The sequence below is a fragment of the Mesoplodon bidens genome (genome assembly GCF_964165515.1).
Source record: "Mesoplodon bidens genome assembly, chromosome: 6".
NCBI lineage: Eukaryota > Metazoa > Chordata > Mammalia > Artiodactyla > Ziphiidae > Mesoplodon > Mesoplodon bidens.
The window spans coordinates 95,292,142-95,319,280 of NC_138162.1; the positions used below are offsets into that span (position 1 = coordinate 95,292,142).

The following is a 27,139-nucleotide window of genomic DNA, read 5'->3' on the forward strand; positions in this document are numbered from 1 at the left end:
CACCCAACAAATACTGGGAAATCCAGCAAAAATTTACCAGGCACACAAAGGAACAGGAATTGTTAACCCATGATGAGAAAAATCAATCTTTTGAAACCCATCCATAGCACAGCTGACATAATTATTAAGTAGGTCATTAAAAGTTATTAAAACCATAATCTGCGTGTTCAAGAACGTAGAGGAAAGATATTTAAAGAAATCCAAATTGAACTTTTAAAGATGTAAACTACAATGTGAGAGAGGAAAAACTATACTGCAAGGGATGAATAGCACATTAGACATGGCAGGAAAAAATTAGTAAACTTGAAAACATAGTTACAGAAATTATCCAAAATGAAACACACACACACACACACACACACAACCAGTAAAAAACATGAACAGAGCATCATCAAACTGTGGGACAACTTCAAGAAGATCAATTTATGTCCAGTTCCAGTCCCTGAAGGACTAGGGAGGCACAAAAATATTTGAAGAAATAAAGACTAGTCATTTTCCAAATTTGATGAAAACTATAAACCCACATATCCAAGATCAATAAACCCCCAAAATAAGAAATATGAAGAAAATTATGTCAAATATTCATCATAATCAAATTGCTTTAAAACCAGTAATAAGGGGAGCATCTTAAAAGTGACCAGAGAAAAAGACACAAAGTTAAGAATAGAATAAAAGACTTCTCATTCAAAACAGTACAAGCCAGAAGACAGTGGAACAACGACTTTCAGGTACTGAAAAAAATCAACTTAGAATTCTATACTCAGTGATAATGTCTTTCAGAAACACAGGCAACATAAAGACTTTTTCAGACATAGAGAAGCTGAAGGAATTAATCACCAACAGAATTGCACTGTAAGAAATGCTAAAGTAGAAGGAAAATTATATCAGATAGAATTATGGATCTACACAAAGGAATGAATACCACAGGAAATGGCATATATGTAGATAAATACTCTTTTTTTATTTTTAAATCTCTTTAAAAGATGCTAGTTTAATACAGTCATCTGTTTAACAGTTGTGTTGATTAATACAATAATACTGTATTTTGGGGTTTCTGCCTTAAGTGAAAGTAAAATGTATGACAACAGAAGCAGAAAGGAGGAAAGAGGAAGTGTAAATATACTGTTGTAATGTTCTAATACTATAAGCAAAGTGGAATATCAACTGAAGATAAGATAATTGTAATAAGTTAAAGATGCATACTATAAGCCCTAAGGTAATCACCAAACAAAACAAGAGTTATAGCTAATAAACCAATAAAGGTGATAAAGTGGAATAATAAAAATAATCCAAAACATATTACATGTACATCATATTAAATGTGAATTCATTAACTGCCACAGAGACTGTCCAGATTGAATTTTTAAAAATTAAGGCCCAACTCTAGGGACTTCCCTGGTGGTCCAGTGGTTAAGACTCCATGCTCCCAAGGCAGGGGGCCTGGGTTCAATCCCTGGCCAGGGAACTAGATCCCACACGCATACCACAACTAAAAGTTCACATGCCACAACTAAGGAGCCCGCAAGACCCAGCACAACAAAATAAAATAAAAAACAAAACAAAATAAAATAAAATCCCAACTCTCTGCTGCCTATAAGAAACTCGTGCTAAATAAAGATACAAATGGGTTAAAATTAAAAGAATGGAAAAATATATACTTTGGTAACACTAATCAAAAGGAAAGGGGGGCTTTGTTTGGTTACAGACAACCACAATAAAGCTAATACTGCGCCACCAGGGGGCTCCCTGGTGGCGCAGTGCTCAAGAATCCGCCTGCCAATGCTGGGGACACAGGTTCAAGCCCTGGTCCGGGAAGAGCCCACATGCTGTGGAGCAACTAAGCCCATGCGCCACAACTACTGAGCCTGCGCTCTAGAGCCTGTGAGCCACAACTACTGAGCCCACGTGCCACAACTACTGAAGCCCACATGCCTAGAGCCTGTGCTCCACAAAAGAGAAGCCACCGCAGTGAGAAGCCCGCACACTGCAATGAACAGTAGCCCCCGCCTGCCTCAACTAGAGAAAGCCCACGCGCAGCAATGAAGACCCAACGCAGCCAAATAAATAAATATATAAATAAATAAAATAAAGTTTTAAGAAAAGACATATTTAACTCAATAAAAAAAGTGGATGGCTATATTAATATAAGATGAAGAAGAATAAAGAGAACCATTATGTAATGATAAAAGGATCTATTCATGAAGATGTAACAATTCTAAGCCTTTATACACTGAAGTACAGATTCAAATTACATGAAGAAAAAAACTGGTATAGCTGCAAGAAGAAATAGACAAATCCACAGTTATCATCCAGAATTTCTACTTTCTTCTCCCAAATATGAATTTTTAAAATAGTAGATCACAAGCTAAAACAACAAGATAGCACTGTACCCTGTTAGAGTGGCCAAAATCAAAAACACTGACAAATTGTGAGGTAAGGGTGTGTAGAAACAGGAACTCTCATTTATTACTAGTGGGAATACAAAACCATACAGCCACTTTGTAAGACAGTTTGGCAATTTCTTACAAAACTAAACATACTCTTACCCTGCAATCCAGCAGTCATGCTTCTTAATATTTACCCACATGAGCTGCAAACTTATATCCACACAAAAACCTGCACACGGATGTTTACAGCAGCTATATTCATAATTGCCAAAGCTTGGGATCAACCAAGACATCCTTAAGTAGGTGAATGGATAAATAAACTGTGTTACATCCGAACAGTGGAGTATTATTCAGCCCTAAAAAGAAATAAGCTCTCAAACCATGAAAAGACATGGAAGAATCTTAAATGCTTATTACTAAGTGGAAGAAGCCAATCTGAAAAGGCTAGTACTGTGTGACTGCAACTACAAGGCATTCTGGAAAAGACAAAACTATGGAGACAGTACAGACATACTTCGTTTTATTGCACTTTATCATGCTTCACAGATACTGCATTTTTTAACAAATTGAAAGTTTGAGGCAACCCTGCATCAAGCAAGTTTATCGGCACCTTTTTTCCAACAACATTTGCTCACTTCATGCTGTCACATTTTGGTAATTCTCACAATATTTCAAACTTTTTCATTATTACCAAATTACTATATTTGTTATGGTGATCTGTGATCAGTGATCTTTGATGTTACTGTTGCAAAAAGATTATTATGCTCTGAAGGCTCAGATGATGGCGAGCATTTTTTTAGCAATAAAGTATTTTTTAATTAAGACAGGAACATTGATTATTTTTTAGACATAATGCTATTGCACATTAAATAGAATAGAGTATACTGTAAACATAACTTTTATATGCACTGGGAAACCAAAAAAAATAGTGTGATTCCCTGTGTTGCAGTATTAGCTTTATTGTGGTTGTCTGTAACCAAACACACAACATCTCTGTGGTATGCTTATTTAGTCAGAGTTGCATGTTCATTGATTTATGATCCTACTTTCAGTTTGTGTTTTCATTGTGGCCAGGTGATGCTTTTGCTTCCTAGCAATCTATATCATTTATAATGGTGCTTCACTGTATAGAACTCAGATTTTGAATGAAGCTTTGAAGTCATCTGCTTTTCCAGTAATGGGAAGTTCTTTATCTTCCATGTTCAGACAGCTCTGTCAGAAAAGTCTTCCTTAGATTGAGCTACAATTTGTTGTTCACATCATGGCCCATAAGAGATTTAAAGATAAAATCCATGTTCACACAGTTTTCTTTCTCCTGAGTTCTTAATCTTTTTTTTATCAATGCTTTTTAAGATGTGTTTAAGTTTCTAAAACTAGTACATAATTTTTAAAAACTCAAAATGATACATAGGCATAAAAAACAAGTGCCGTAATATAATTCATAGTTTAGTACAAGGGTAGACATACTTTTTCTTCAGGGTCCAGAGAGTAAATATTTTTAGCTTTGCAAGACAACAGTCTCTGTTAAAACTACTCAACTTTGTTACTGTAGCCAAAAATAGCCATAGACAAGTAAATGGATGGCCACAACTGTATTCTGATGGCACTTTGAAAAACAGAATTTGGCCTATGGGCCATAGTTTCCCATCCCCTAGTTTAAGGGTATCTTTCATGATACCTTCTAAACATATATGAACATACATATTTAAACATAAATGAAATTGTTTGATATACTGCAATCTGTTTTCTTTCCATTCAGTAATAAATTGTGGTCATATGGACATATATGTCAATGTATGTAAATCTATCTGGTCTGTGCACTCTATTTTCATTCCATAAGTTATGTAACAAACAATTTGGTGATGGATATTTAATTTTTTCCACTTTTCCTCTGTTGTAAACACTCTTGTGGGAATTCCCTGGTGGTCCAGTTGTTATGACTCTGAGTGTTCACTGCCAAGGGCACGAGTTCAATCTGTAGTCAGTGAACTAGGATCCCACAAGCTGCGTGGCGCGGCCAAAAACTGAAACAAAACAAAACACTCTTGTGCATATATCTTCTGGAAATATTTTTTATGTTCTTTTTTCTTTTTCTTTTAAATTGAAGAATAGTTGATTTTCAATGTTGTGCCCATCTCTGCTGTACAGCAGTGCGACTCAATTATACACATATGTACATTCTTTTTTTATATTCTTTTCCATTATGGTTTATCACAGGGTATTGAGTATAGTTCCCTGTGCTATACATTAGGGCCTTGTTGTTTATCCATTCTAAATATAATAGTTTGCATCTACCAAGCCCAAACTCCCAGCCCATCCCTCTCCCTCCCCTCCTCCCCTCCTCCCCTTTGGCAACCACAAGTCTGTTCTCTATGTAAAAATATGAAATGCTTCACAAATTTGCATGTCATCCTTGTTCAGGGGCCATGCTAATCTTCTCTGTATTGTTCCAATTTTAGTATATGTGCTGCCAAAGTGAGCACTTTTATGTTCTTAATTGCACTTTTTAAATTTATAAATAATGTAATAATAGATTTTCTGTTGTTTTTAACTATATTGTCTCTTGGGTTTATTTTTGGATGAAATTTAATATAAGTCACTTTGGTCTTATTTATTAATATATTTTGAGGCCATGGTATAGGTACATACACATTTAGAATTGTTATATATTTCTGGTGCTTTTATCATTAGGTACTTTCTGTACCTCTAGTAGTGTGTTTTGTCATAAGATCTACTTTATCTAATTAATGTAACTGCTTTCTTTTTATTAATGTCTGCTTAATATATTTTTTGCATCATTTTACTTTCAGCCTTTCATATTTTCAATACATTTTCTATTAGCATATCATTTTTAGTTCACTATGACAATTTTTATCTTCTAATTGGAATAGAAAGTATATTTGTATTTATTGTAACACTTGATATGTTTGAATTTAAATATATTTTCTAAAGATTTGCATTCTATTTGTCCTGCCTGTTCTGTGTGTGTGTGTTTTTTTCCATTCTTGCTTGCTTTCTTTTTAATTGATTGCTTAGTTTTTATTATTCCATTAGTAATTGTATACTTTTTGCTATAAAGTTCTTTGTAGAGATTACCACATACATCCTTAACTTATCAAGTCTAATATAAATTAGTACCTTTACCTCTTTCTGGACTTTAACTTTACTTACCTCATCCTAGAACATATACTACTTTTGTCATATATTTTAATTCTTTATATATGTTAAACCCTCAAAAGATTATTATTTTATGCTAAAAGTTCATTTAGATCAGGCTCTCTCAACCTTAGCACTATTAACATTTGGGTTGAATAATTCCTTTTTGTGGTGGGGGGGCTGGCCTTTGTATATTTAGTAGCATCCCTGGCTCCTACCCAGTAGATACCTCCTCTCAGTTATAACAACCAAAAATGTCTTCAGATATTACCAGATGTGTCTTGGGGGTGGAAGGAGTCAGCCTGCCTCCAGTTAAGAACCACTGATTTAGATCTTCCTAAACATTTATCCTTTTTCTTTCTTCTTATTTCTTTCTGCATTTCCAGCCTTCTATCAGGATTATTTTCTTCCTAAAAGAATACCTTTTAGTAATTCCTTTAGCACAGGACTGCTGATGACCAATTCTTTTGTTTGTTGGTCATATGAAAATGTTTATATCTTATGTTCATTCTGAAAGGAGGTATTTGCTAAATATGGAATTCTAGGTTGACAGGTGTTTTCTTTCAGCATTGGGAAGATTTCATTCCAATGTCTTCTTGTTTCCAAATTTTGTGTTGAGTAGTCATCTGTCAATCTAATTATTTCTCCTTTAAGAGTAACTTTTTTGGTTGCGTTTACGATACTCTCTTTGGCTTTGGTTTTCAGCTGTTTTACTCTGTTGTACATAGATATGATTTACTTGTTTTTATCCTATATAGGATTCATAGCATTTCTTGAATCTGTGGACTGATATTTATCAAATTTGGAAACTTCTTAGCCCTTACCTCTTCAAATAATACTTTCTTACTTCTCTTTCCTCTTTCTTTTCAAAACTACAGTGACACGTATGATAGCCTTCTCATTATGTCTTTAATGTCACTTTCCCTCTCTTGTATTTTTTATCCTTCTCTCGCCCTGTGATTGATCCTGGTTATTCCACTAACTTCCCTTCCATTCACTAATTATCTGTTCAGCTGTGGTTTATCTACTATTAAATCCATCCATTGACTTCTATTTTTCTGTTATTGTGTTTTTTTAGTTCTTCAGGTTTTCAGTGGGTTCTTATTGTTTCTGTTTCTCTACTGAAATTTTCAATCTTGTTTTTCACATTTTGAACATATTAATCACATTTATTTAAGTCTGAGTCTGAAAACTCCGTTTTAGGACATTCTATATGTCTATTTCTATTGTCTGTTATTTCTTTCTAGGTTTCTAGCCATTTTCTTCTGTTTCTTCCTATGCCTGATGGCATTTGATTGCCAGCCATTGTATATGAAAAATTGTGAATATACTTTGAAGCCTACAATGATATATTTATTATTTATCCTAAAAGGATTTACATTCGGACATGAGGTTAAGGGCACTATAAATCATAAATTGAATGATTTGAAGCTGAGTTTCACTATAACTAATTAATAATTATACGTTAAGTCCCAAACCAAAACCTGGTGATTTCATCTGCATCACTTTTCCCTGCCACCCCTGCTGCTTGATTGGCCCCATTCCTTGAGTTTTGTTTCTGTCTTGACTTGAGAGGCTGTTTTAAAGCTATACTAAGCTTCTCAGTCGCCTCTTTTGGTTCCACAGATGCCTCCAGAAGAAAAGCTGTTCCAGACCTCTTAGGATTCCAGTCCTATCCCAAATATTGGCCCTGTTATTTTTCCTATTTTTTTCTAATTATTGTCAGCAGGCTGAATGGTCTGAATTGCATAGTCTGCCATTATAAGAAGCATGAGTTCCCTCAGATTAGTTTTATTTCCCTGAAATATATCATTTTTCTCTAAGAGAATGTTTTGGGTTGTAAAAGTTTTGAATTCTTATATGTCAGAAAATATCATTTTGTTTGGTTGGAAATAGAATTATGATTTTAGAATAATTTTCCTTCAATACTTCATAGGTATTGTTCCATTTGTTTCTTATATCTGTTACTGATGAAAAGTTTAAATTGAATCTGATTCTCATCTCTTTGTAATAAATCTTTTTTCCTCTCTCTGTAGAAGTTTTTTTTCAGATTTTGAACTCATTTTTAATATTCAGAAGTTCTACTATAATGTATGGGTTTTTTTTTTTTCCTATTGTATCCTTCTTAGGATCTTCTACTCTAATGACTTCTTTCTTTTCCACACAAGCTCTTTTTACACAGTTCTCTCCCATACCTATTCAAGGCTATGGTTTTCCTCTTTAAATTCATTCCCATCTTCTCTCTGTATTTGAAGGATTCCTCACAGTTTCTATCTCACCAGAAGCTCCCCTTCTTATTTCCTACTGTAGCTATATATCCATGTGTATATTTGTTTGTAATATATCTTCTCTTATGTCTAGGTATTTGGTAAGAGGAAAAGAGTGATATCTGCTTAGTTTGCCCTCTTGAATCTCAGTTCTTTTTATAACTTCATCTGCCAGAATTATCCTCCTGTAGTCAGGATGTACTTGGATCATATGCTGACTTGTCACCATTTTACCTTGGCTCAACAAATAGCAGCCTCTAAGTTATTTTCGTGTCAACTAACCTCAGCATGCAATCTCTTTTTCAGTATATAGGCACATTAATTACTGCAGTCATTTCAAACCCTTTAGTGTAGGTCACTGAAATGAAACTACATTAGAACAACTTTTCGTAATCTATATTAGTTTTAGAAAAACTAACATGCAAAATGTAAGGGAGGAGCAAATCCCCTAGCTGATTGGCGGCTAAAATTGTCAAAGTCCATTCAGAGAGCAAGGTAATATGTTGGGAAGAAATAGCAACAGCAGCAGGGGAAAGCAATATGAAAAGTTGCACTGTGAGACAGGGTAGAAGTAGAATTTGCTGAGTGGCAGGGGAAGTGAGCTCTGACAGAGGGCATAAATTCTGTGCTCTACATAAAACCTGTACATGGAGATTTTCTTGCTTTGACAGTCATATATGTGACTCTCCGTCCTGTGGTAGGTGAGACTTATGAGGAGTCAGGCCCTGGATCTAAGGGCTCTGGAGATAAACTTTCATGAGGGTCTCAGGCATCGTGTTGTCCCTGAGCCTCTTACTTAGCTGAGCATTGCCCAAGCTCACCCTTCTCCCATTATCCCCATCCCTCTTTGTCTTCCACCCCCTCCCAAATTGGCTCACTTTTACTTATCCAGAAATCTAAATAGATATGTACAAAAATAAATTTACAGAGCTATCTTAAGTTTAAGAAAATCAGAATCTAAATAGTCTAATTGAAATGTTTAAATAATGTTTATGAAATGGCCTCTCAATACTAATTTTATCATTGATGCCTTGGCCTTTGTTATTTTCAGTGATTTATTGAATTTCACATTGCCTTTTATATTTATTCCAAAAACAACTTTATAATTGAGTGAATATGTTTCTAGAGGTAAACTTTTATGACACAATAGGTCTAATCACTGTAGGTACTATTTTGATCAAGTAAAAGTTTCTTTCATTTTAGCATTTATTGTGTTTATCCCAACATTAAATATCATCTGTAAATCTTGGTTAACTTATTGTTTATTTCCCATTAAAATTCTTCGTCATCTGTCTTAAGTAAGCTTTAAAAGGGTTTAAATTAAATTTTAAACTTCTACATAAAGCCATGAGATGCCTATTATCCCTTTTAACTTCACTCTATAGGCTTAAAATGAAAAACATTTTTAATTAATGCTTCATGCTCTTTTAGGACTTAAAAATAGAAAAGAATGAAAATTTCAAACCAACTTATACTTCTATTGAGCATGTAATTCTATTTAAACATATAAAAATATATTGAATCCTAATTTCATAAAGTTTTAAATACTTCGGAAGTAGTCATCCTGAAAAAAACAAGTAAACAAAATAATGTACACTTTAAACTTTTAAAATCTATTAGTAAGAGCTTATTTCCTCAAGGGTTAAACATATTTGCAACATAAAACAGCCAAATATTAAAACCATTCCACATGCTTTAGTAGAAACTTAAAATTTAAAACATTTTACCTGGAAATCTAAACTAAGTAGGCTTTGCTTGGTGTCATTTAAGTCTCCAGATGAAAGTGAAACAAAACCAGAGCTTTCTTTAAAGCAAAGAAGGGAATGTTGAAAATTGTTAACTGACTTCTTTGCAAAATCTAAAATAACTGCTTCCCTTGGGGATACATGCCTTTCGGTTCTTTGTGCAGAAGATCAGCCAAGGGAGTAACCAGGGAAAATAGTTACCAAGGCAAATATTTGTTCTAAGTCATGGGAAAAGTGGAAAGCAGCAGAGGGGGAAAAAAGCATTAGTCTGTAGACTGAGAAGGCGGAGTTGGAAGCACAAAAGTGGAGCTTGATTAAGAAATGCGTGATTTTTATAGACTAATTACATTAAAAATCTTAACGTTCCAAGTTAGAGGACTGTGCATTCCTGTAATGCCTTTAATTGGGTTAATGTTATTTAACTCTCTGATCGGCCCTCTGCCGGCCACACCAGTCTCACACACAATATTGTCAACAAAACAGAAAGCTGTTACGTATTAATGTCATTGATATTATGTAACTTCCAACCTTAAGCAATAAGAAGAAAATATGCAAGGGAGCTATGAGGCTTCTGATTAAGGTAACTGGCAAATTAGTTATCTACCTCAGCCTCAGTTTTTTCATCTGCAAATAAGCAGATCAGAGACAGATCAAGGTTCCTGGCCCACAGTGCTGCTTATAGGGGACCTAGGGTGAGTTTACTGCTGTTTGTGACTAAAGTTTTTTCTTTGTACAGCTGGGATGGTAATATCTATCTTTCAAATTTTTGTGCAGATAGAATGAATAGCACATACAAAATGCCTGTCGTAGACTAGGTAATTATAATATCTATTTTTTTTTAATTCTTACTTACCTCATGGGTCTAAATTACTTGACAGAGAGAAGCTACATTTTTGTTTCTCCAAAATCTTAACATGACCTGGATAGATCAAATCAAGATGATGGACTGAGCACATGGGCCACCCAAATTCCTAAAAATAACAAAAACTATGTTTGTTTTTAAAAATGTAACACTGCACTACAAAATAATTAGTACTATTAGAAGACAAGAAATGTTGAGAAATTCCTTGAAGATTGAAGGTACATAGACTCTGTCTGGCAGATGACAACAAAACATGTATGAGACAAGGTAACTCTGAGGGTGTTCCAGGTTTAGAAATTATAGATCCTGGGAATGGTGAGATTCGTTGGGAAACTGTACTCAAGAGAAGCAGGGCATATGACCCCAACCTTCCTGATGTCTCCATCATTTGTTCAAAGTATTAGGCATTTACCCCCAAATTGAACCCATGTTCTCATCCACTTGGCCTTGGGTTTCTAGTAGAAAAGGGAATCCCCATCTTCAGAATCCAGACTAGCTCAACCCAGTACAAGCACAAAGTTGACTATCTATCTCCACCCACACATTCAGAGCTTTGGGTCAGTGTTTTTAACATAAGCAGGTAGCCCAAGATTACCAAACATTTGCAAAGATTCTAACATTAGAGATAGGAGTTCTCCTCATCTCCCCCCCCAAAATACCTACCCACAATCAGACAAGAGCTTTGGAAATTTAATCAAGAATGAGAAGCCACTACAGACCTATTAGAATTGCAAAAGCCAAAACACTGATAATACCAAATGCGGGTGAGAATGTGAAGCAACAGGAATTCTCATTCATTGCTCGTGGGAGTACAAAATGGTACAGCCACTTTGGAAGGTAGTTTGGTGGTTTCCTAGAAGAATTCAGCAGTCATGCTCCTTGGTATTTACCCAAATAAGTTGAAAACTTATGTCCATACAAAAACCTGCACACAGATGTTGACAGCAGCTTTATTCATAGTTGCCAAAACTTGGAAGCAATCAAGATGTCCTTCAGTAGGTGAAAGGATAAACTGTGGTGCATCGTACAATAGAATATTATTCAGTGCTAAAAAGAAATGGGCTATTAAGCCATGAAAAGACATGGAGCAACCTTAAATGCATATTACTAAGTAAAAAAAGCAATTCGGAAATGGTTCTGTACTATGTGATTCCAGCTATGTGACATTCTGGAAAAGGCAAATCTATGAAGACAGTAAAAAGGTCAGTGGTTGCCAGGGGTTGGTGGTGGGAGGAATGAATAGGTGGAGCACAGAGGATTTTTAGGGCAGTGGAAATACTCTGTATGATATCATAATGGTGGATACACATGTTTATACTGTTGTCTAAACTCATAGAATGTACACACCAAGAGTGAACCATAATGAAACTATAGACTTGGGTGATTATGATGCATCAGTATAGGTTCATCAGTTATAACAAATGCACCACTCTAGTGGGGGATGTTGATAATCGGGGAGGCTGTGTGATGGGGGGCACTAGGGATATATGGGAAACCTCTGTAATCTTCCTCTCAATTTTTCTGTGCATCTGAAACTGCTCTAAAAAAAAGTCTTTAAAAAAAATGTGGCCTGATTTGAAATATATACATTGTTTTGGGAGGAAAAAAATGTGGATGACAAGCAGTATTGGACACATTGCTTAGGGCAAACAGAAACTTATATTCTTTTTTTTTTAACTTTTTACTTTATATTGGAGTATAGCCATTACCAGTGTTGTGATAGTTTCAGGTGCACAACAAAGTGACCCAGCCATACCTATACTTGTATCCATTCTCCCCCAAACTCCCCTCCCATCCAGGCTGCCACATAACATTGAGCAGAGTTCCTCGTGCTATGCAGTAGGTCCCTGTTGGTTATCCATTTTAAATATAGCAGTGTGTACATGTCAATCCCAAACTCCCTAACTATCCCTTCCCCCCACTCTTCCCCCGTGATAACCATCAGTTTGTTCTCTAAGTCTGTGAGTCTGAGAAACTCTTCTATAATGGATTCCTAGAAGTGAAATGCTGGGACAGAGTATAGCTATTGTTAAGTTGTCCTCGAAAGAAACAGGATAGGGACTTCCCTCGTGGTCCAGAGGTTAAGACTCCACGCTCCCAATTCAGGGAGCCCTGGTTCAATCCCTGGTCAGGGAACTAGATCCCGCGTGACGCAACTAAAAGTGCCCGCGTGCCAGCAACTAAAGATCCCATGTGCCACAACTAAGACCCGGCAGAGCCAAATAAATAGATAAATAAGAAACAGGACAAATTAACAATAGCTATACTCTGTCCCAGCATTTCACTTCTAGGAATCCATTGTAGAAACACATCTTTCTCTGCACAAGTGTGCCTCTAGGAAAGTACTTTGAAGCATTGTTCCCAAGGGGGAAGGGGAATTAACCAGTTATATACTGATAGGGAACAGTAGGCTGCCATAAAGCTACGTAGAGAGACTGAAGTAACTGTTATACAGACATGCAAAATTGTCCACAATATACCAAGAGGAAGAAAGAAATTTTACAATAGTACACGTGCTAATTATGTTCCCTTCTTTTAATGTATACAATTTAGCATCTTCCTAGAGAACAAATTAAAAGAAATAAACAACAAACTGTTAGTGGTTATCTTTGGGTGATGGAATTATGGGAAGATTTTAGTATGTAATTCTGTACTTTTATAATGTTTTGAGCTTTTCATAACCATATCAGAAAAAAAAGAATAACTTTTTTAAAAAAAAACTTTAAACAATCAGAAAAAGAAGAAACTTAAATAGCAGCATAGAGGAATAGCCAAGATTATCATACCAAGATTGGCAAAGTTGCGGAGAACCAGATTATACAGTTTCTGAGGTCCCTGCTCTAAAATCTTGTGGGTTAATGGACTGTTACATGAGTCCTGCAGAAACTATGTTAACCACAGTAGTACATGGGAAATGCTGGTACTGGTGTTCTCCTCCTTTTTATTACTGCAGCCATAACTGTGTTCTAAAGCATTGGCTCTGACAGCCACTCTGCAGAGTTTGGTGTTGGTCACCAAACAGGGTGTCAACAGGTCCCTGAGTGCCCAGGCTACAAGCACAGCCAGCATGGGTTCCAACTCCAAAACGTGTTTGAGTAAAGTCACCTTTTCAATATTTTCAATGAGTTAGTCTTTCTTTTAAGGGTGTAGTTGCTCAGATAAAGCTAAGTTTCCCCTCTCAGAAATGGGAGTCTTATCTTGCTTCAGGCCTATTCTATATCCCTTCCTGGTGCCATAGTTAAATGCCTTTTCAGCTAACTCACACTGAAGTGTGACAGTGCTTCATTTGCTTTCATTGAATTTACCCTCTCAGAGGAATATTTACATTTAAGTGGAGTACTAATGTATGAATATGCCATGATACATTCCCCTATCAGTGGACATTTGGATTTTTCCCCTTTTTGAGTTTTGGTGCATTTTTCCAGATTGCTTTCCAAAAACATTCTAGTAATGTATACCCCCACCGGAAATATGTAAAATGTCCATTTACCTGCCACTATTTTTTAAATGATTTTAGTATTTTTGAATAGGTAATATATATATGTAGCATAAACTTTTTAAATACACAGTTAAAATTTTCAGTTTTCTATATCCAATACTGGAGGATTGGATGATTCTACCAACCTTCCCATCAAAGACAACTAAAAAAACTGGATCACTATTTAAAAACATCTTAAAATCGTTGATGAGGTTAAAAAAAAGACCATAAGGAATCACTGGGTTTAGATCTGAGAGGGTTCGTGAGCACCTTTTTGCCCTGGCGGTGTTTGTCAAAAATATTAAAAGCAAAAATATCAATGAAATAGAAAAATTCATGCAGGAGACAGGATCAACAATGCCAAAAAAAATTTTTTTAGAAAAACTAATAAAATATGTAGCAAGAATGATGCAGGAGAAAGGGAAAAAGCACAGGTCACCAGTATGAGGACTAGGAAAATTTCTATTACTACAGAGTGAAAACAGTTAAAATAAGAGGATATTATAAACAACTTTATGCCAGCAAATTTAGACAGTATGGATACTTCCTAGAAAAAGACAATTTAATAAAACTGTCAGAAGAAGAAATAGAAAATCTGAATTGTCTACTATTGAATCCATAATTTCAAACCTTCCCACAAAGAATACTATAGGCCTATATTAATCAACAAATTCTACCAAACAATTCTTTAAGGTCAGCATAACCGTACCATACTGCAACCTGACAAGGACATTACAAAAAAGGAAAATTATAGATCAGTCTGACTAGTGAACATGGATTTTTTAAAAAGTAAAATATTAGCAAACCAAATCTAGCAGTATATAAATAGGATAATATATCATGACTACACTAGGTTTATTTAAGAAATACCTGGTTGATTTAAGGATAAAATCCAAACATTATCTTGTCACCTTAATGTTTAAAGAAGGAAGAGAGAAAAAGCTGTTACCATACTAAAATAGAAGGGAACTCCTTAGTCTGTCAGAGTTATCTACAAAAAAACAACATACTTCCACTCCTAGCTATATACCCAAGAGAAGTGGAAACATAAATCCACATGGAAACTTGTACACGAATTTTGAATTGTGTAGCTACACTATTCATAACAGCCAAAATGTGGAAACAACTCAAATATCCATCAGCTGATGAACGGATAAAGTGTGGTCTGTTTCTACAATGGAATATTATTCAGCAATAAAAAGGAATGAAGCACTGATGCATCCGTGTTCAACATGGATGAACCTCAAACAGATTATGCTCAGTGCAAGAAGCCAGTCACAAGAGGCCACATATTGTATGACTCTTTTATATGAAATGTCCATAATAGGCAAATCCATACAGGCAGAAAGTAGACGAGTGGTTGTTGGAGTGAGGAGGGTAAGAGTTGGGATGGCACGATGGGGAGTGACTGCTAATGGGTACAGGGTTTCTTTATAGAGTCACCAAAATGTTCCAAAAGTAGGTAGTGATGATGGCTCCCAACTATGAAAATACTAAAAACACTAAATTGTATACTTTAAAAGGGTGAATTCAGGGGCTTCCCTGGTGGCGCAGTGGTTGAGAGTCCGCCTGCCGATGCAGGGGACACGGGTTCGTGCCCAGGTCCGGGAAGATCCCACATGCCACGGAGCGGCTGGGCCCGTGAGCCATGGCTGCTGAGCCTGCGTGTCCGGAGCCTGTGCTCCGCAGTGGGAGAGGCCACAAGAGTGAGAGGCCCGCGTACCGCAAAAAAAAAAAAAAAAAAAAAAAAAAGGGTGAATTTAATGATATATAAATTATATCTCAGTAAAGCTATTATTAAAAAATACTCAGTGTTGAAATATTGAAAGTTTTCCCTTTCTGGGAATAAGACAAGCAGGCCCACTGAAGGTCCTGGCCAGTGCAGTAAAGCAAGAAAAAGAAAAAAATGTTGTAAAGGTATAAGTAGAAAATTAAGGACTTCCATGGTGGCACAGTGGTTAAGAATCCACCTGCCAGTGCAGGGGACACCGGTTCGAGCCCTGGTCCAGGAAGATCCCACATGCTGCGGAGCAACTAAGCCCGTGGGCCACAACTACTGAGCCCTGCGCTCTCGAGCCCATGAGCCACAACTACTGACCTCGCACATCACAACTACTGAAGCTCGCACACCTAGAGCCTGTGCTCCACAACAAGAGAAGCCACCACATGAGAAGCCCACGCACCACAACAAAGAATAGCCCCCGCTCGTCACAACTAGAGAAAGCCAGCCCACAGCAACGCAGCCAAAAACAAATAAATAAATTTATTTAAAAAGAAAATTAGGGCTTCCCTGGTGGCACAGTGGTTGAGAGTCCGCCTGCCGATGCAGGGGACGCGGGTTCATGCCCCAGTCCGGCAAGATCCCACATGCCGCGGAGCAGCTGGGCCCGTGAGCCGCGGCTGCTGAGCCTGCGTGTCCGGAGCCTGTGCTCCGCAACGGGAGAGGCCACAACAGTGAGAGGCCCACGTACCGCAAAAAAAAAAAAAAAAAGAAAATTAAGTAAAAGAAGGAAAAATCTCTGATTAGCCCAGGGAAAATCGTTGTATACATAGAAAATCTGAAATGGTGGCGGGAAGGGGTTGGGGAGAGTGAAATGAGTAAAGGGGCTCAACTGTGTGGTGACAGACGGAAAATAAATTTTCGGTGATGAGCACATTGCAGGGTATACAGGAGTAGAAATATAATGTTGTACACATGGGACTTACATAATGTTAAAAATCAATGTTACCTCAATAGAAAAAGAAAAAGAAAATCTGAAATAACTTTCAGAAAAATTATTAAATCATCTAACATGTTTTCCAGGTATACAATTAATAAATAAAAATCAATTGTGTCTTTTTATGGTTAGAGAATTAAAGAAAAAGATGTATTTTTTTGTTTTTATTAAACTAGACAAATTCTAAAATGTACCTGGAAATACAAAGACCGAAGAATAGCCAAGCCATTCTTGAAGAAGAACAAGGCTAAAGGACTTTCTGTCCTAAATATCAAGTCTTATTATAAGAAGCTACAGTAATTAAGACAGTTTGGTAATAACACAAGGAAAATCAATAGACCAATGGAACAGAAAGTAGCACAAGAATTCATTCACATTTGGCTACTTGATTTTTGAGAGAAGTGGCCCTGCCAGGTGAATTTAGAGGGACTGAGGAACAAAGACAGAAGAAACTGTAGATATTAAAACAGGCCATGGACTTGTTCTGCTGTGCTCCAGAGACTAGAACCAAAATCAATGGACAGATGATACAGACAGGCTGATTTGGGCTGAGTTTAAAAAACATAAGCCCTTTCTCATAACTAGAAGTGTCCAACTGAGCTGCCTACTGAGATGCTGAGTCCACTAGACTGAAAGTATTCTAGTAGAAACCAGATGACATTCTATTGGAAATGCTGCAGAAGGTAATTCTCAGACACTGAACTCGATGATATCATTTTTTTTCTGGGCTAAGGGATTTTCTTTTTTTTAATTTTTATTCTATATTGGAGCATAGTTGATTAACAATGTTGTGTTTGTTTCAGGTGTACAGCAAAGTGATTCAGTTGTACATGTATCTATTCATTTTCAAGTTCTTTTCCCATTTAGGTTATTACAGAATTTATTTAGGCTGCTCTGGGTCTTAGTTGCAGCACGCAGGATCCTCGTTGCTGCATGCAGGATCTTTAGTTGTGGCATGTGGAATATTTAGTTGCGGTATGTGAGATCTAGTTCCCTGACCAGGGATCAAACCCGGGTCCCCTGCATTGGGAGCACAGAGTCTTAACCACTGACCACCAGGGAAGTCCCTAGGTTATTACAGAATATTGAGCACTGTTCCCTGTGCTATACAGTAGGCCCTTGCTGGTTATCTGTTTTAAATGTAGCAGTGTGTACATGTCAATCCCAAACTCCCAATCTATCCCTCCTCCCCTCCTCTTCCCCCCTGTTAACCATAAGTTGGTTCTCGAAGTCTGTGAGTCTGTTTCTGTTAGGTAAATAAGTTCATTTGTATCATTTTTTTGAGATTCTGCATATGTGATATCATATTTGTCTTTCTCTGTCTGACTTACTTCACTTAGTATGATAATCTCCAGTTCCACCCATGTTGCTGCAAATGGCATTATTTCATTCTTTTAATGGCTGAGTAATATTCTATTGTATATATGTACCACATCATCTTTATTCATTCATTTGTCAATGGACATTTAGGTTGCTTCCATGTCTTGGCTATTGTAAACAGCACTGCAATGAATATTGGCGTGCCTGTATCCTTTCGAACCATGGATTTCTCTGGATATATGCCCAGGGGTAGGATTGCTGGATCATCTGGTAACTCTATTTTTAGCTTTTAAGGAACTTCCATACTGTTCTCCATAGTGGCTGTACCAATCTACATTCCCACCAACCATGTAGGAGGGTTCCCTTTTCTCCACACCCTCTCCAGCATTCATTGTATAGATTTTTTTGGTGATGGCCATTGTGACAGTTGTGAGGTGATATCTCATTGTAGTTTTGATTTGCATTTCTCTCATAATTAGTGATGTTGAGCATCTTTTCATGTGCCTCTTGGCCATCTGTATATTGTCTTTAGAGAAATGTCTATTTAGGTCTTCTGCCCATTTTTTTAAATTTAGTTGATATGTATCTTTATTTATTTGTTTATTTATTTTTGGCTGTGTTGGGTCTTCGTTGCTGTGTGCGGGCTTTCTCTAGTTTCAGCGAGCGGAGTCCACTCTGCGTTGCGGTGCATGGGCTTCTCATTGAGGTGGCCTCTCTTGTTGCAGAGCACGGGCTCTAGGCGCACGGACTTCAGCAGTTGTGGCTCGCAGGTGCCAGAGCACAGGCTCAGCAGCTGTGGCACCTAGTTGCTCCGTGGCATGTGGGATCTTCCTGGACCGGGGCACGAACCCATGTCCCCTGCATCAGCAGGCGGACTCTCAACCACTGCGCCACCAAGGAAGCCCACCAGTTCTTAACCACTGCGCCACCAGGGAAGTCCTGACATGTTCAGTCTCATCAGTTTAAAGCAGCAGTTCTCCAGTTTTCTCTCCCTCTCTCTCTCTCTCTCTCTCTCTCTCTCTCTCTCTCACTCTCTCACTCTCTCACTCTCTCTTTTTTTTTTTTTTTGGTCTTTTTTGGTCTTTCATGACATTGACATTTTTTAAGAACGTTTTGTAAATTGTTTTGTAAATCTTTAACTTGGATAGGTTATTCTTTCCTCATGATTAGATTTTGGTTAAAGTTTTTGGCAGATGTATTGGATGAAAGGTACTGTTCCCTGCTCAGTGCTCACCTCAGAACATACTTGATCTGATGTCTCATTGTTGCTGATGTTAAGTTTGATCTCCTCACTAAGATGATGTCTGCCAAATTTCACCTTTGAAAAGGGACCTTTTTCCTTTGAAATTAATAAATAACCTACTGGATGACATTATATGACACAGTCTGTTCCCTATAATCTTTCACCTAATGATTTTAGCATCCATTGATGATCAGTTCTTACTATGGAGGTTGCAAAACAGTGATTTGAAATTCCATCATTCACTTCTTATTTGGTGGCTTTCTTTTGTGAAGAAGAGCTTTCCATCCTTCCCACCCTCCTTTTGAATGTTTTTGCTATCAGCATGAACTTATGGATTCTTTTTTTTAAATGCCATCCATTATAGTCCATTATGTCATTTTTCATTTTGTGCCCAAATTATCAAAAATTTAACCTGTAGGTGTTCCTTCAAGTAAGCAGTTGTGTTCAGTAATGTTCTATAAGTTTCTTTGAGAGACTGTATACATCTTTTAATATATTTAATTCTAAATACTTCCATTTTTGTATTTTTTAAACATCTTTATTGGAGTATAATTGCTTTACAATTTTGTATTAGTTTCTACTGTATAACAAAGTGAATCAGCTATATACATACATACACCCCCATGTCCCCTCCCTCTTGTATCTCCCTCCCACCCTCCCTATCCCACCCGTCTAGGTGGTCACAAAGCACCAAACTGATCTCCCTGTGCTATGCAGCTGCTTCCCACTAGCTATCTATTTTACATTTGGTAGTGTATATATATAGTGCTACTCTCTTACTTCATCCCAGCTTACCCTTCCCCCTCCCCGTGTCCTCAAGTCCATTCTCTATGTCTGTGTCTTTATTCCTGTCCTGTCCCTGGGTTCATCAGAACCTTTTTTTTTTTTAGATTCCATATATATGTGTTAGCACATGGTACTCGTTTTTCTCTTTCTGACTTACTTCACTGTGTATGATAGACTCTAGGTCCATCCACCTCACTACAAATAACCCAATTTCATTTCTTTTTATGGCTGAGTAATATTCCATTGTATATATGTGCCACATCTTCTTCATCCATTCATCTGTTGATGGACACTTAGGTTGCTTCCATGTCCTGGCTACTGTAAATAGTGCTACAGTGAACATTGTGGTACATGTCTCTTTTTGAATTATGGTTTTCTCATGATATATGTCCAGTAGTGGGATTGCTGGGTCATATGGTAGTTCTATTTTTAGTTTCTTAAGGAACCTCTATCCTGTTCTCCATAATGGCTGTATCAATTTACAGTCCCACCAACAGGGCAAGAGGGTTCCCTTTTCTCCACACCCTCTCCACCATTTATTATTTGTAGATGTTTTGATGATGGCCATTCTGACCGGTGTGAAGTGATATCTCATTGTAGTTTTGATTTGCATTTCTGTAATGATTAGTGATGTTGAACATCCTTTCAAGTGTTTGTTGGCAATCTGTATATCTTCTTTGGAGAAATGTCTATTTAGGTCTTCTGCCCATTTTTGATTGGGTTGTTTGTTTTTTGGATATTAAGCCGCATGAGCTCTTTGTAAATTTTGGAGGCAAATCCCTTATCGGTCACATTGTTTGCAAATATTTTCTCCTATTCTGTGGGTTGTCTTTTCATTTTGTCAGTGGTTTCCTTTGCTGTGCAAAAGCTTTTGAGTTTAATTAGGTCCCATTTATTTATTTTTGCTTTTATATCCTTTACTCTAGGGGACTGCTCAGAAAAGATGTTGCTGCGATTTATCTCAGAGTGTTCTGCCTACGTTTTCTGCTAAGAGTTTTATAGTATCCAGTCTTACATTTAGGTCTTTAATCCATTTTGAATTTAATTTTGTGTATGGTGTTAAAGAATGTTCTAATTTCATTTTTTTATGTGTAGATGTCTGGTTTTCCCAGCACCATTTATTGAAGACACTGTCTGTCCTCCATTGTATAGTCTTGCCTCCTTTGTCATAGATTAATTGACCATAGGTGTGTGGGTTTATTTCTGGCTTTCTATCCTGTTCCATTGATCTATATTTCTGTTTTTGTGCCATACCATACTGTTTTCAGGACTGTAGCTTTGGTGTATAGTCTGAAGTCAGGGAGCCTGATTCCTCCAGCTCCGTTTTTCTTTCTCAAGATTGATATGCCTATTTTGGGGGTCTTTGGTGTCTCCATACAGATTTTAAGATTTTTTGTTCTAGTTCTGTGAAAAATGCCATTGGTAATTTGATAGGGATTGCATTGAATCTGTAGATTGGGTAGTATAGTCATTTTGACAATATTGATTCTTCCAATCTAAGAACATGGTATATCTTTCCAACTGTTTGTGTCATCTTTGATTCCTTTCATCAGTGTCTCGTAGTTTTTGGAGTACAGGTATTTTATCTCCTTAGATATGTTTGTTCCTAGGTATTTTATTCTTTTTGATGCGATGGTAAGTGAGATTGTTTCTTTAATTTCTCTTTCTGATCTCTTGTTGTTAGTGTATAGAAATGCAACAGATTTCTGTGTATTAATATTGTATCCTGCAACTTTATTGAATTCATTGATGAGCTCTAGTAGTTTTCTGACAGCATCTTTAGGATTTTCTATGTATAGTATCATGTCATCTGCAAACAGTGACAGTTGTACTTATTCTTTTCCAATTTGGATTCCTTTTATTGCTTTTTCTTCTCTGATGGCTGTGGCTAGGACTTCCAAAAATATGTCAAATAAAAGTGGTGACAGTGGACATCCTTGTCGTATTCCTGATCTTAGAGGAAATGCTTTCAGCTTTTCCCTGTTGATTATGATGTTAGCTGTAGGTTTGTCGTATATGGCCTTTATTATGTTAAGATATGTTCCCTCTATGCCTACTTTCTGGAGAGTTTTTATCATAAATTGGTGTTGAATTTTGTCAAAATCTTTTTCTGTATCTATTAAGATGATCATATGATTTTTATTCTTCAATTTGTTGATATGATGTATCACACTGATAGATTTACGGATATTGAAAAACTAGAAACAAGAAAATTACGAATGGAAAAGCTCACCAGTAAAGGCAAACATAAAGTAAAGGTAGGAAATCATCTGCATACAAATATGATATCAAAACCAGCAATTTTGAGAAGAGGAGAGCACAAATTCAGGATATTGGAAATGCATTTGAAATTAAGAGATCAGCAACCTAAAACAATTATGTATATATATAGACTGCTATATCAAAACCTCATAGCAACCACAAATCAAATATCTTTAATAGGTATACACACAAATAAATAAAAGGAATCCAAACACAACACTAAAGAATGTTATCAAATCACAAGAAAACAAAACAGGAAAGGAAAAAAAAAGCCTACAAAAACAAATCCAAAACAACGAAATGGCAATAAGAACATACTAATAATTACCTTATGTAAACTGATTAAATTATCCAAACAAAAGACATAGACTGGTTGAAAGGATTTGAAAACTAGATCCATATACGTGCTGTCCACAAGAAACCCACTTCACATCTAGAGACACGTACAGGCTGAAAGTAAGGAGATGGAGAAAGGTATTCCATGCAGATGGAAATCAAAAGAAAGTTGGTGTAGCAATACTAGTATCAGACAAAATAGACTTTAAAATAAAGACTGTTACAAGAGACAAAGAAGGACACTACATAATGATCAATCCAAGAAGATACAACAATTGTAAATATATATGCACCCAACATAGGAGCACTTCAGTATATAAGGCAAATGTTAACAGACATAAAAGGAGAAATCAACAGTAACACAATAATAGTGGGGGACTTTAACACCCCACTTTCCTCAATGGACAGATCATCCAGGCAGAAGATCAGTAAGGAAACTCAGGCCTTAAATGACATGTTAGACCAGATGGACTTAATTGATATTTATAGAGCATCCCATCCAAAAGCAGCAGATTACACATTCTTCTCAAGTGCACATGGAACATTCTCCAGGAGAGATCACATGCTGGGCCACAAAGCAAGCCTCGGTAAATTTAAGAAAATTGAAATCATGTCAAGCATCTTTTCCAACCACAACTCTATGAGATTAGAAATCAACTACAAGAAAAAAACTGTGAAAAAACACAAACATGTGGAGCTAAACAATATGCTACTAAACAACCAATGGATCACTGAGGAAATCAAAAAATAACCTAGCGACAAATGAAAACGAAAGCACAATGATCTATGGGACGTGGCAAAAGCAGTTCTGAGGGAAGTTTGTAGCAATACAGTCTTACTTCAGGAAACAAGAAAAATCACAAATAAACAACCTAGCCTTACACCCAAAGCAATGAGAGAAAGAAGAACAAACAAAACCCAAAGTTAGTAGAAGGAAAGAAATCACAAAGATCAGAGCAGAAATAAATGAAATATAAACGAAGAAAACAGTAGGAAAGATCAATGAAACTAAATGCTGGTTCTTCGAAATGATAAACAAAATTCATAAACCTTTAGCCAGACTCATCAGAAAAAAGGGAGAGGGCTCAAATCAATAAAATTAGAAATGAAAAAGGATAAGTTACAGTGGACACCACAGAAATACAAAGGATCATAAGAGACAACTACAAGCAACTATATGCCAAAAGAATGGACAGCCTGGAAGAAATGGACAAGTTCTTAGAAACGTACAATCTCCCAAGACTGAATCAAGAATAGAAAATATGAACAGACCAGTCACAAGTACTGATGTTGAAACTGTGATTTAAAAACTCCCAACAGGGACTTCCCTGGTGGTCCAGTGGTTAAGACTTCAGGCTTCCACTGCAGGGGGCGCGGGTTCGATCCCTAGTCGGGGAACTAAGATCCCGCATGCTGTGCAGTGCGGAAAAAAAAAAAAAAAAAAAAAAAAAACCACTCCAGCCAACAAAAGTCCAGGACCAGATGGCTTCACAGGCGAATTCTATCAAACATTTAGAGAAGAGTTAACACCTATCCTTCTGAAACTATTCCCAAAAAAATCACAGAGGAAGGAATACTCCCAAACTCATTCTATGAGGCTACCATCACTGTGATTCCAAAACCAGACAAAGATACCGCAAAAAAAAGAAAATTACAGGCCAATATCACTGATGAACATAGTCACAAAAATCCTCAGCAAGATACTAGCAATCTGAATCCAACAATACATTAAAAGGATCGTACACCATGATCAAGTGGGATTTATCCCAGGGATACATGGACTCGATGATATCATTTTAATGCTAAGGTTCCATGTGTCTTTGATTCTGCCTTCTTAAGATGGCATTGTCAGACCACAGGGACCATAGAGGTCCACCCATCTCTAGGAACTTCCCTCACTCCCTGAGCAGAGTTTGATCAGAGGCCATTCTTAGTAAAACAAATGACATGGACAGAGGCAAGTTCTAGGTCAGATTCTCTGTCCTTGGGTCCTCCAGTCTACTAATTCTGCATCCCTCCTTTGAACTCCCAGATCTCTAGAACAGACCCTGCAACCCCATGCTGAGCACATCGGGCAGAGGACACATTGATGAGTTTCTCTGCATTACTTCTAGGTGTGGAGACAAACTCAAGTGAATGAATGATGCCACTTGAGGATGTTGGGGTGCCGAGTCTTTTTTTTTTTTAAGATTGTTATCTATTTATTTTATTATTTATTTGGGGCTGCATTGGGTCTTAGTTGCGGCATGTGTGATCCTCACTGAGGCACACAGGGTCTTTCGCTGTGATGCGTGGGCTCTTCACTGTGGTGCTCAGGCTTCTCTCTAGTTGTGGCATGCAGGTTTTCTCTTCTCTAGTTGTGGCTCACAGGCTCCAGGGCGTGTGGGCTCTGTAGTTGTGGTGCGTAGGTTCCAGAGCGCGTGGGCTCTATAGTTTGCAGCACGTGGGCTCTGGTTGAGGCACACAAGCTTAATTGCCCCCACGGCATGTGGGATCTTGGTTCCCTGACGAGGGATCGAACCTGCATCCCCTGCATTGTAAGGTGGATTCTTTACCACTGGACCACCAGGGAAGTCCCCGCTGAGTCTTGGTAAGAGGAAACATCTAATGAATTAGTGCCATTCCTTGTATTAAGATTTGAGTAAAGTATAAGAGGTTACATTTGATATAACAAGTGTTCCTAGGGCCTATCATTTCTTCATTTCATCTTCGTTTGATTTCCTGTTGTGCTGCAGGAACAATCATTTGGGGAGGCTGGAAGGGATGAAGGGATTGAGGCAAGAGTACGGATGAAGGTTCATATATGATATTACAAATGAGCAAAATTATAAATCAAGCTAGGAAATAGTTAAATAAATTATGTTGGGGCTCCATTCTCTTACCCTGTCCAGCATCCTTTATAACTACCTGGAAAGCTGAACTTCTCAGAATTTGCCTCCACAAGAATATGGTGGCTCAGGAAGGAGCAGGATGGTGGCCATTTCCCTCCTACCCCATGCCATGTTCTGCCCCAAGTTTTGACCTGCTTGTGTGGACACCCAGCCCATGCTTCCAAGTTCCTCCTCACCTGCATACAAGCAAACCCTTTGGGCCTAGGGTTGCTCACACTAGCAGCTGGGTGTGTCCTTAGGGTGATAGAGCCAGGGAAGAGGCCTGCATGGGCCCTGGAAACTAAGACACTAGGGCAGGAAACTCTGGGGTGTTAGGTGCATGCCCAGAGCATGATCTTGAGGGGGAGGTGCTAGCTGTGAGAAAGCATGTGGGGCCCTTGCTTAGTGGGAAGGGGAGAGCCAGAGGAGGACCAGTGTGGAGCCCATTTCAGAGACTCCAGAGATACACTCTCACCCAGGTCTAAGTGGGGGGCTAGGATTACAAACCAAGAAATATCGTGAGTGGAAACCATAGTTTTCAGAGAAGAAAATATTCTGAGTGGAGAAATCATATGGTAAGGACTTGGGTGTAGTGGTTTCATGATACACCACAATTCCCAAAAATGATGTCCTCTGTGATTTCGTATGTTTCTAAATGTACTTTGCTCTTGAGATAAGCGAAGTGCTACTGTAGTGTAATACAAATCAAGGAAACTATTCTGAAATAATCTGATTTGGGTACAAAAAGTACAGCAAATAAATGTGTGAGAAGCAAGTAAGTTCTCATACATGACTGAAGAGAGCATCTTCATAAACTTATCTGTGGATCGGGAGGAGCCCTTTAATATTTGCCAGTCTGGTCTTGTGTATGAATTCACACCTCCCAGGTATCCATTCTTCTGTATTCATGACCTAAACCTAAATGACTCAACTGTCTCGAGAGTGCGACATTCATGCCCAGGTGTTCAATGATGGCAGTGACTGTGTCTCAATGGAATCTTGCTGTCCTTGAATCAGTAGCATGGCATTTTGCATAATCATAATTTGTTCTTCTTCACCTACTAATATATTCAGCTTCTGTAAGCCAGAAAGAATCTTACTATATCCTGTCTGGCTGTCCTCAAACTGCCATCTATTTTATCTTCCCATTTTCTCCTTAATTTCTTAAAAGAATATCTACAGGAAATGCCTCCATGTATTCAACTTCCCATTTGTTCCTTAACAACTTCTGCTACTACTGCGATTCTGTTGTGGCATTTATGGTTGTTGTGAAAGTGTCCTCTCAAATGTCCAGTGGCCCCCAGAAGCTATCTAATCAGCCTTCTTTTTTTTTGTCATTTTCTTATTGATTGCCCTATTCTTGGAAGTCAGTCTGTTCTTACTTCTATCTTTCTTACTTTCTTTCTCATCTTTTACTGCCCTCACCCCACATACTTACACATTGTAAATATTGATGTTCCCCATCCTCCATAGCCCTCTTCTCTATCTGTCCTTGCTCTCCCTCACGATCTTGTTCGTCCACTAAGCAAACATAAACGAGCAGTAATCACATTGCTTTAACATACACCAATAAGCTACAGATCTATTCTAAGCTCTAAACTGTTTCCTGAGCTTTATATTCAAATTGCCAACTTCCATTTGTTCAACTTGGCTTAGATCTCTCCCACACATTGCATCAGCACATCCAGAAGAACAAGATATACTATCTAC

At 37.4% G+C, this 27,139-nt stretch overlaps 2 protein-coding genes across 7 annotated transcripts in view; one reads left to right on the forward strand and one right to left on the reverse strand.

Moving 5' to 3' along the window:
• Positions 1–27,139, forward strand: part of CENPP (centromere protein P) — a 231,964-nt gene that overhangs the window by 166,749 nt on the left and 38,076 nt on the right. The gene's annotated exons all lie outside the window — the stretch shown is intronic.
• ECM2 (extracellular matrix protein 2) overlaps positions 1–27,139 on the reverse strand; it is a 56,140-nt gene that overhangs the window by 26,749 nt on the left and 2,252 nt on the right. For 2 of the 5 annotated variants that reach the window (XM_081238003.1, XM_081238002.1), the window contains exon 1: positions 9,903–9,942. The exons of 1 other annotated variant lie outside the window; for it this stretch is intronic. In XM_081238003.1, coding sequence (XP_081094129.1) covers positions 9,903–9,941 — 39 coding nt within the window. In that variant the 5' untranslated portion in view covers position 9,942. Of the gene's footprint in view, positions 1–9,537; positions 9,861–9,902; positions 9,943–27,139 lie in introns of those variants that run through there. 2 more of the 5 variants (XM_081238006.1, XM_081238004.1) reach the window with 2 other exon arrangements.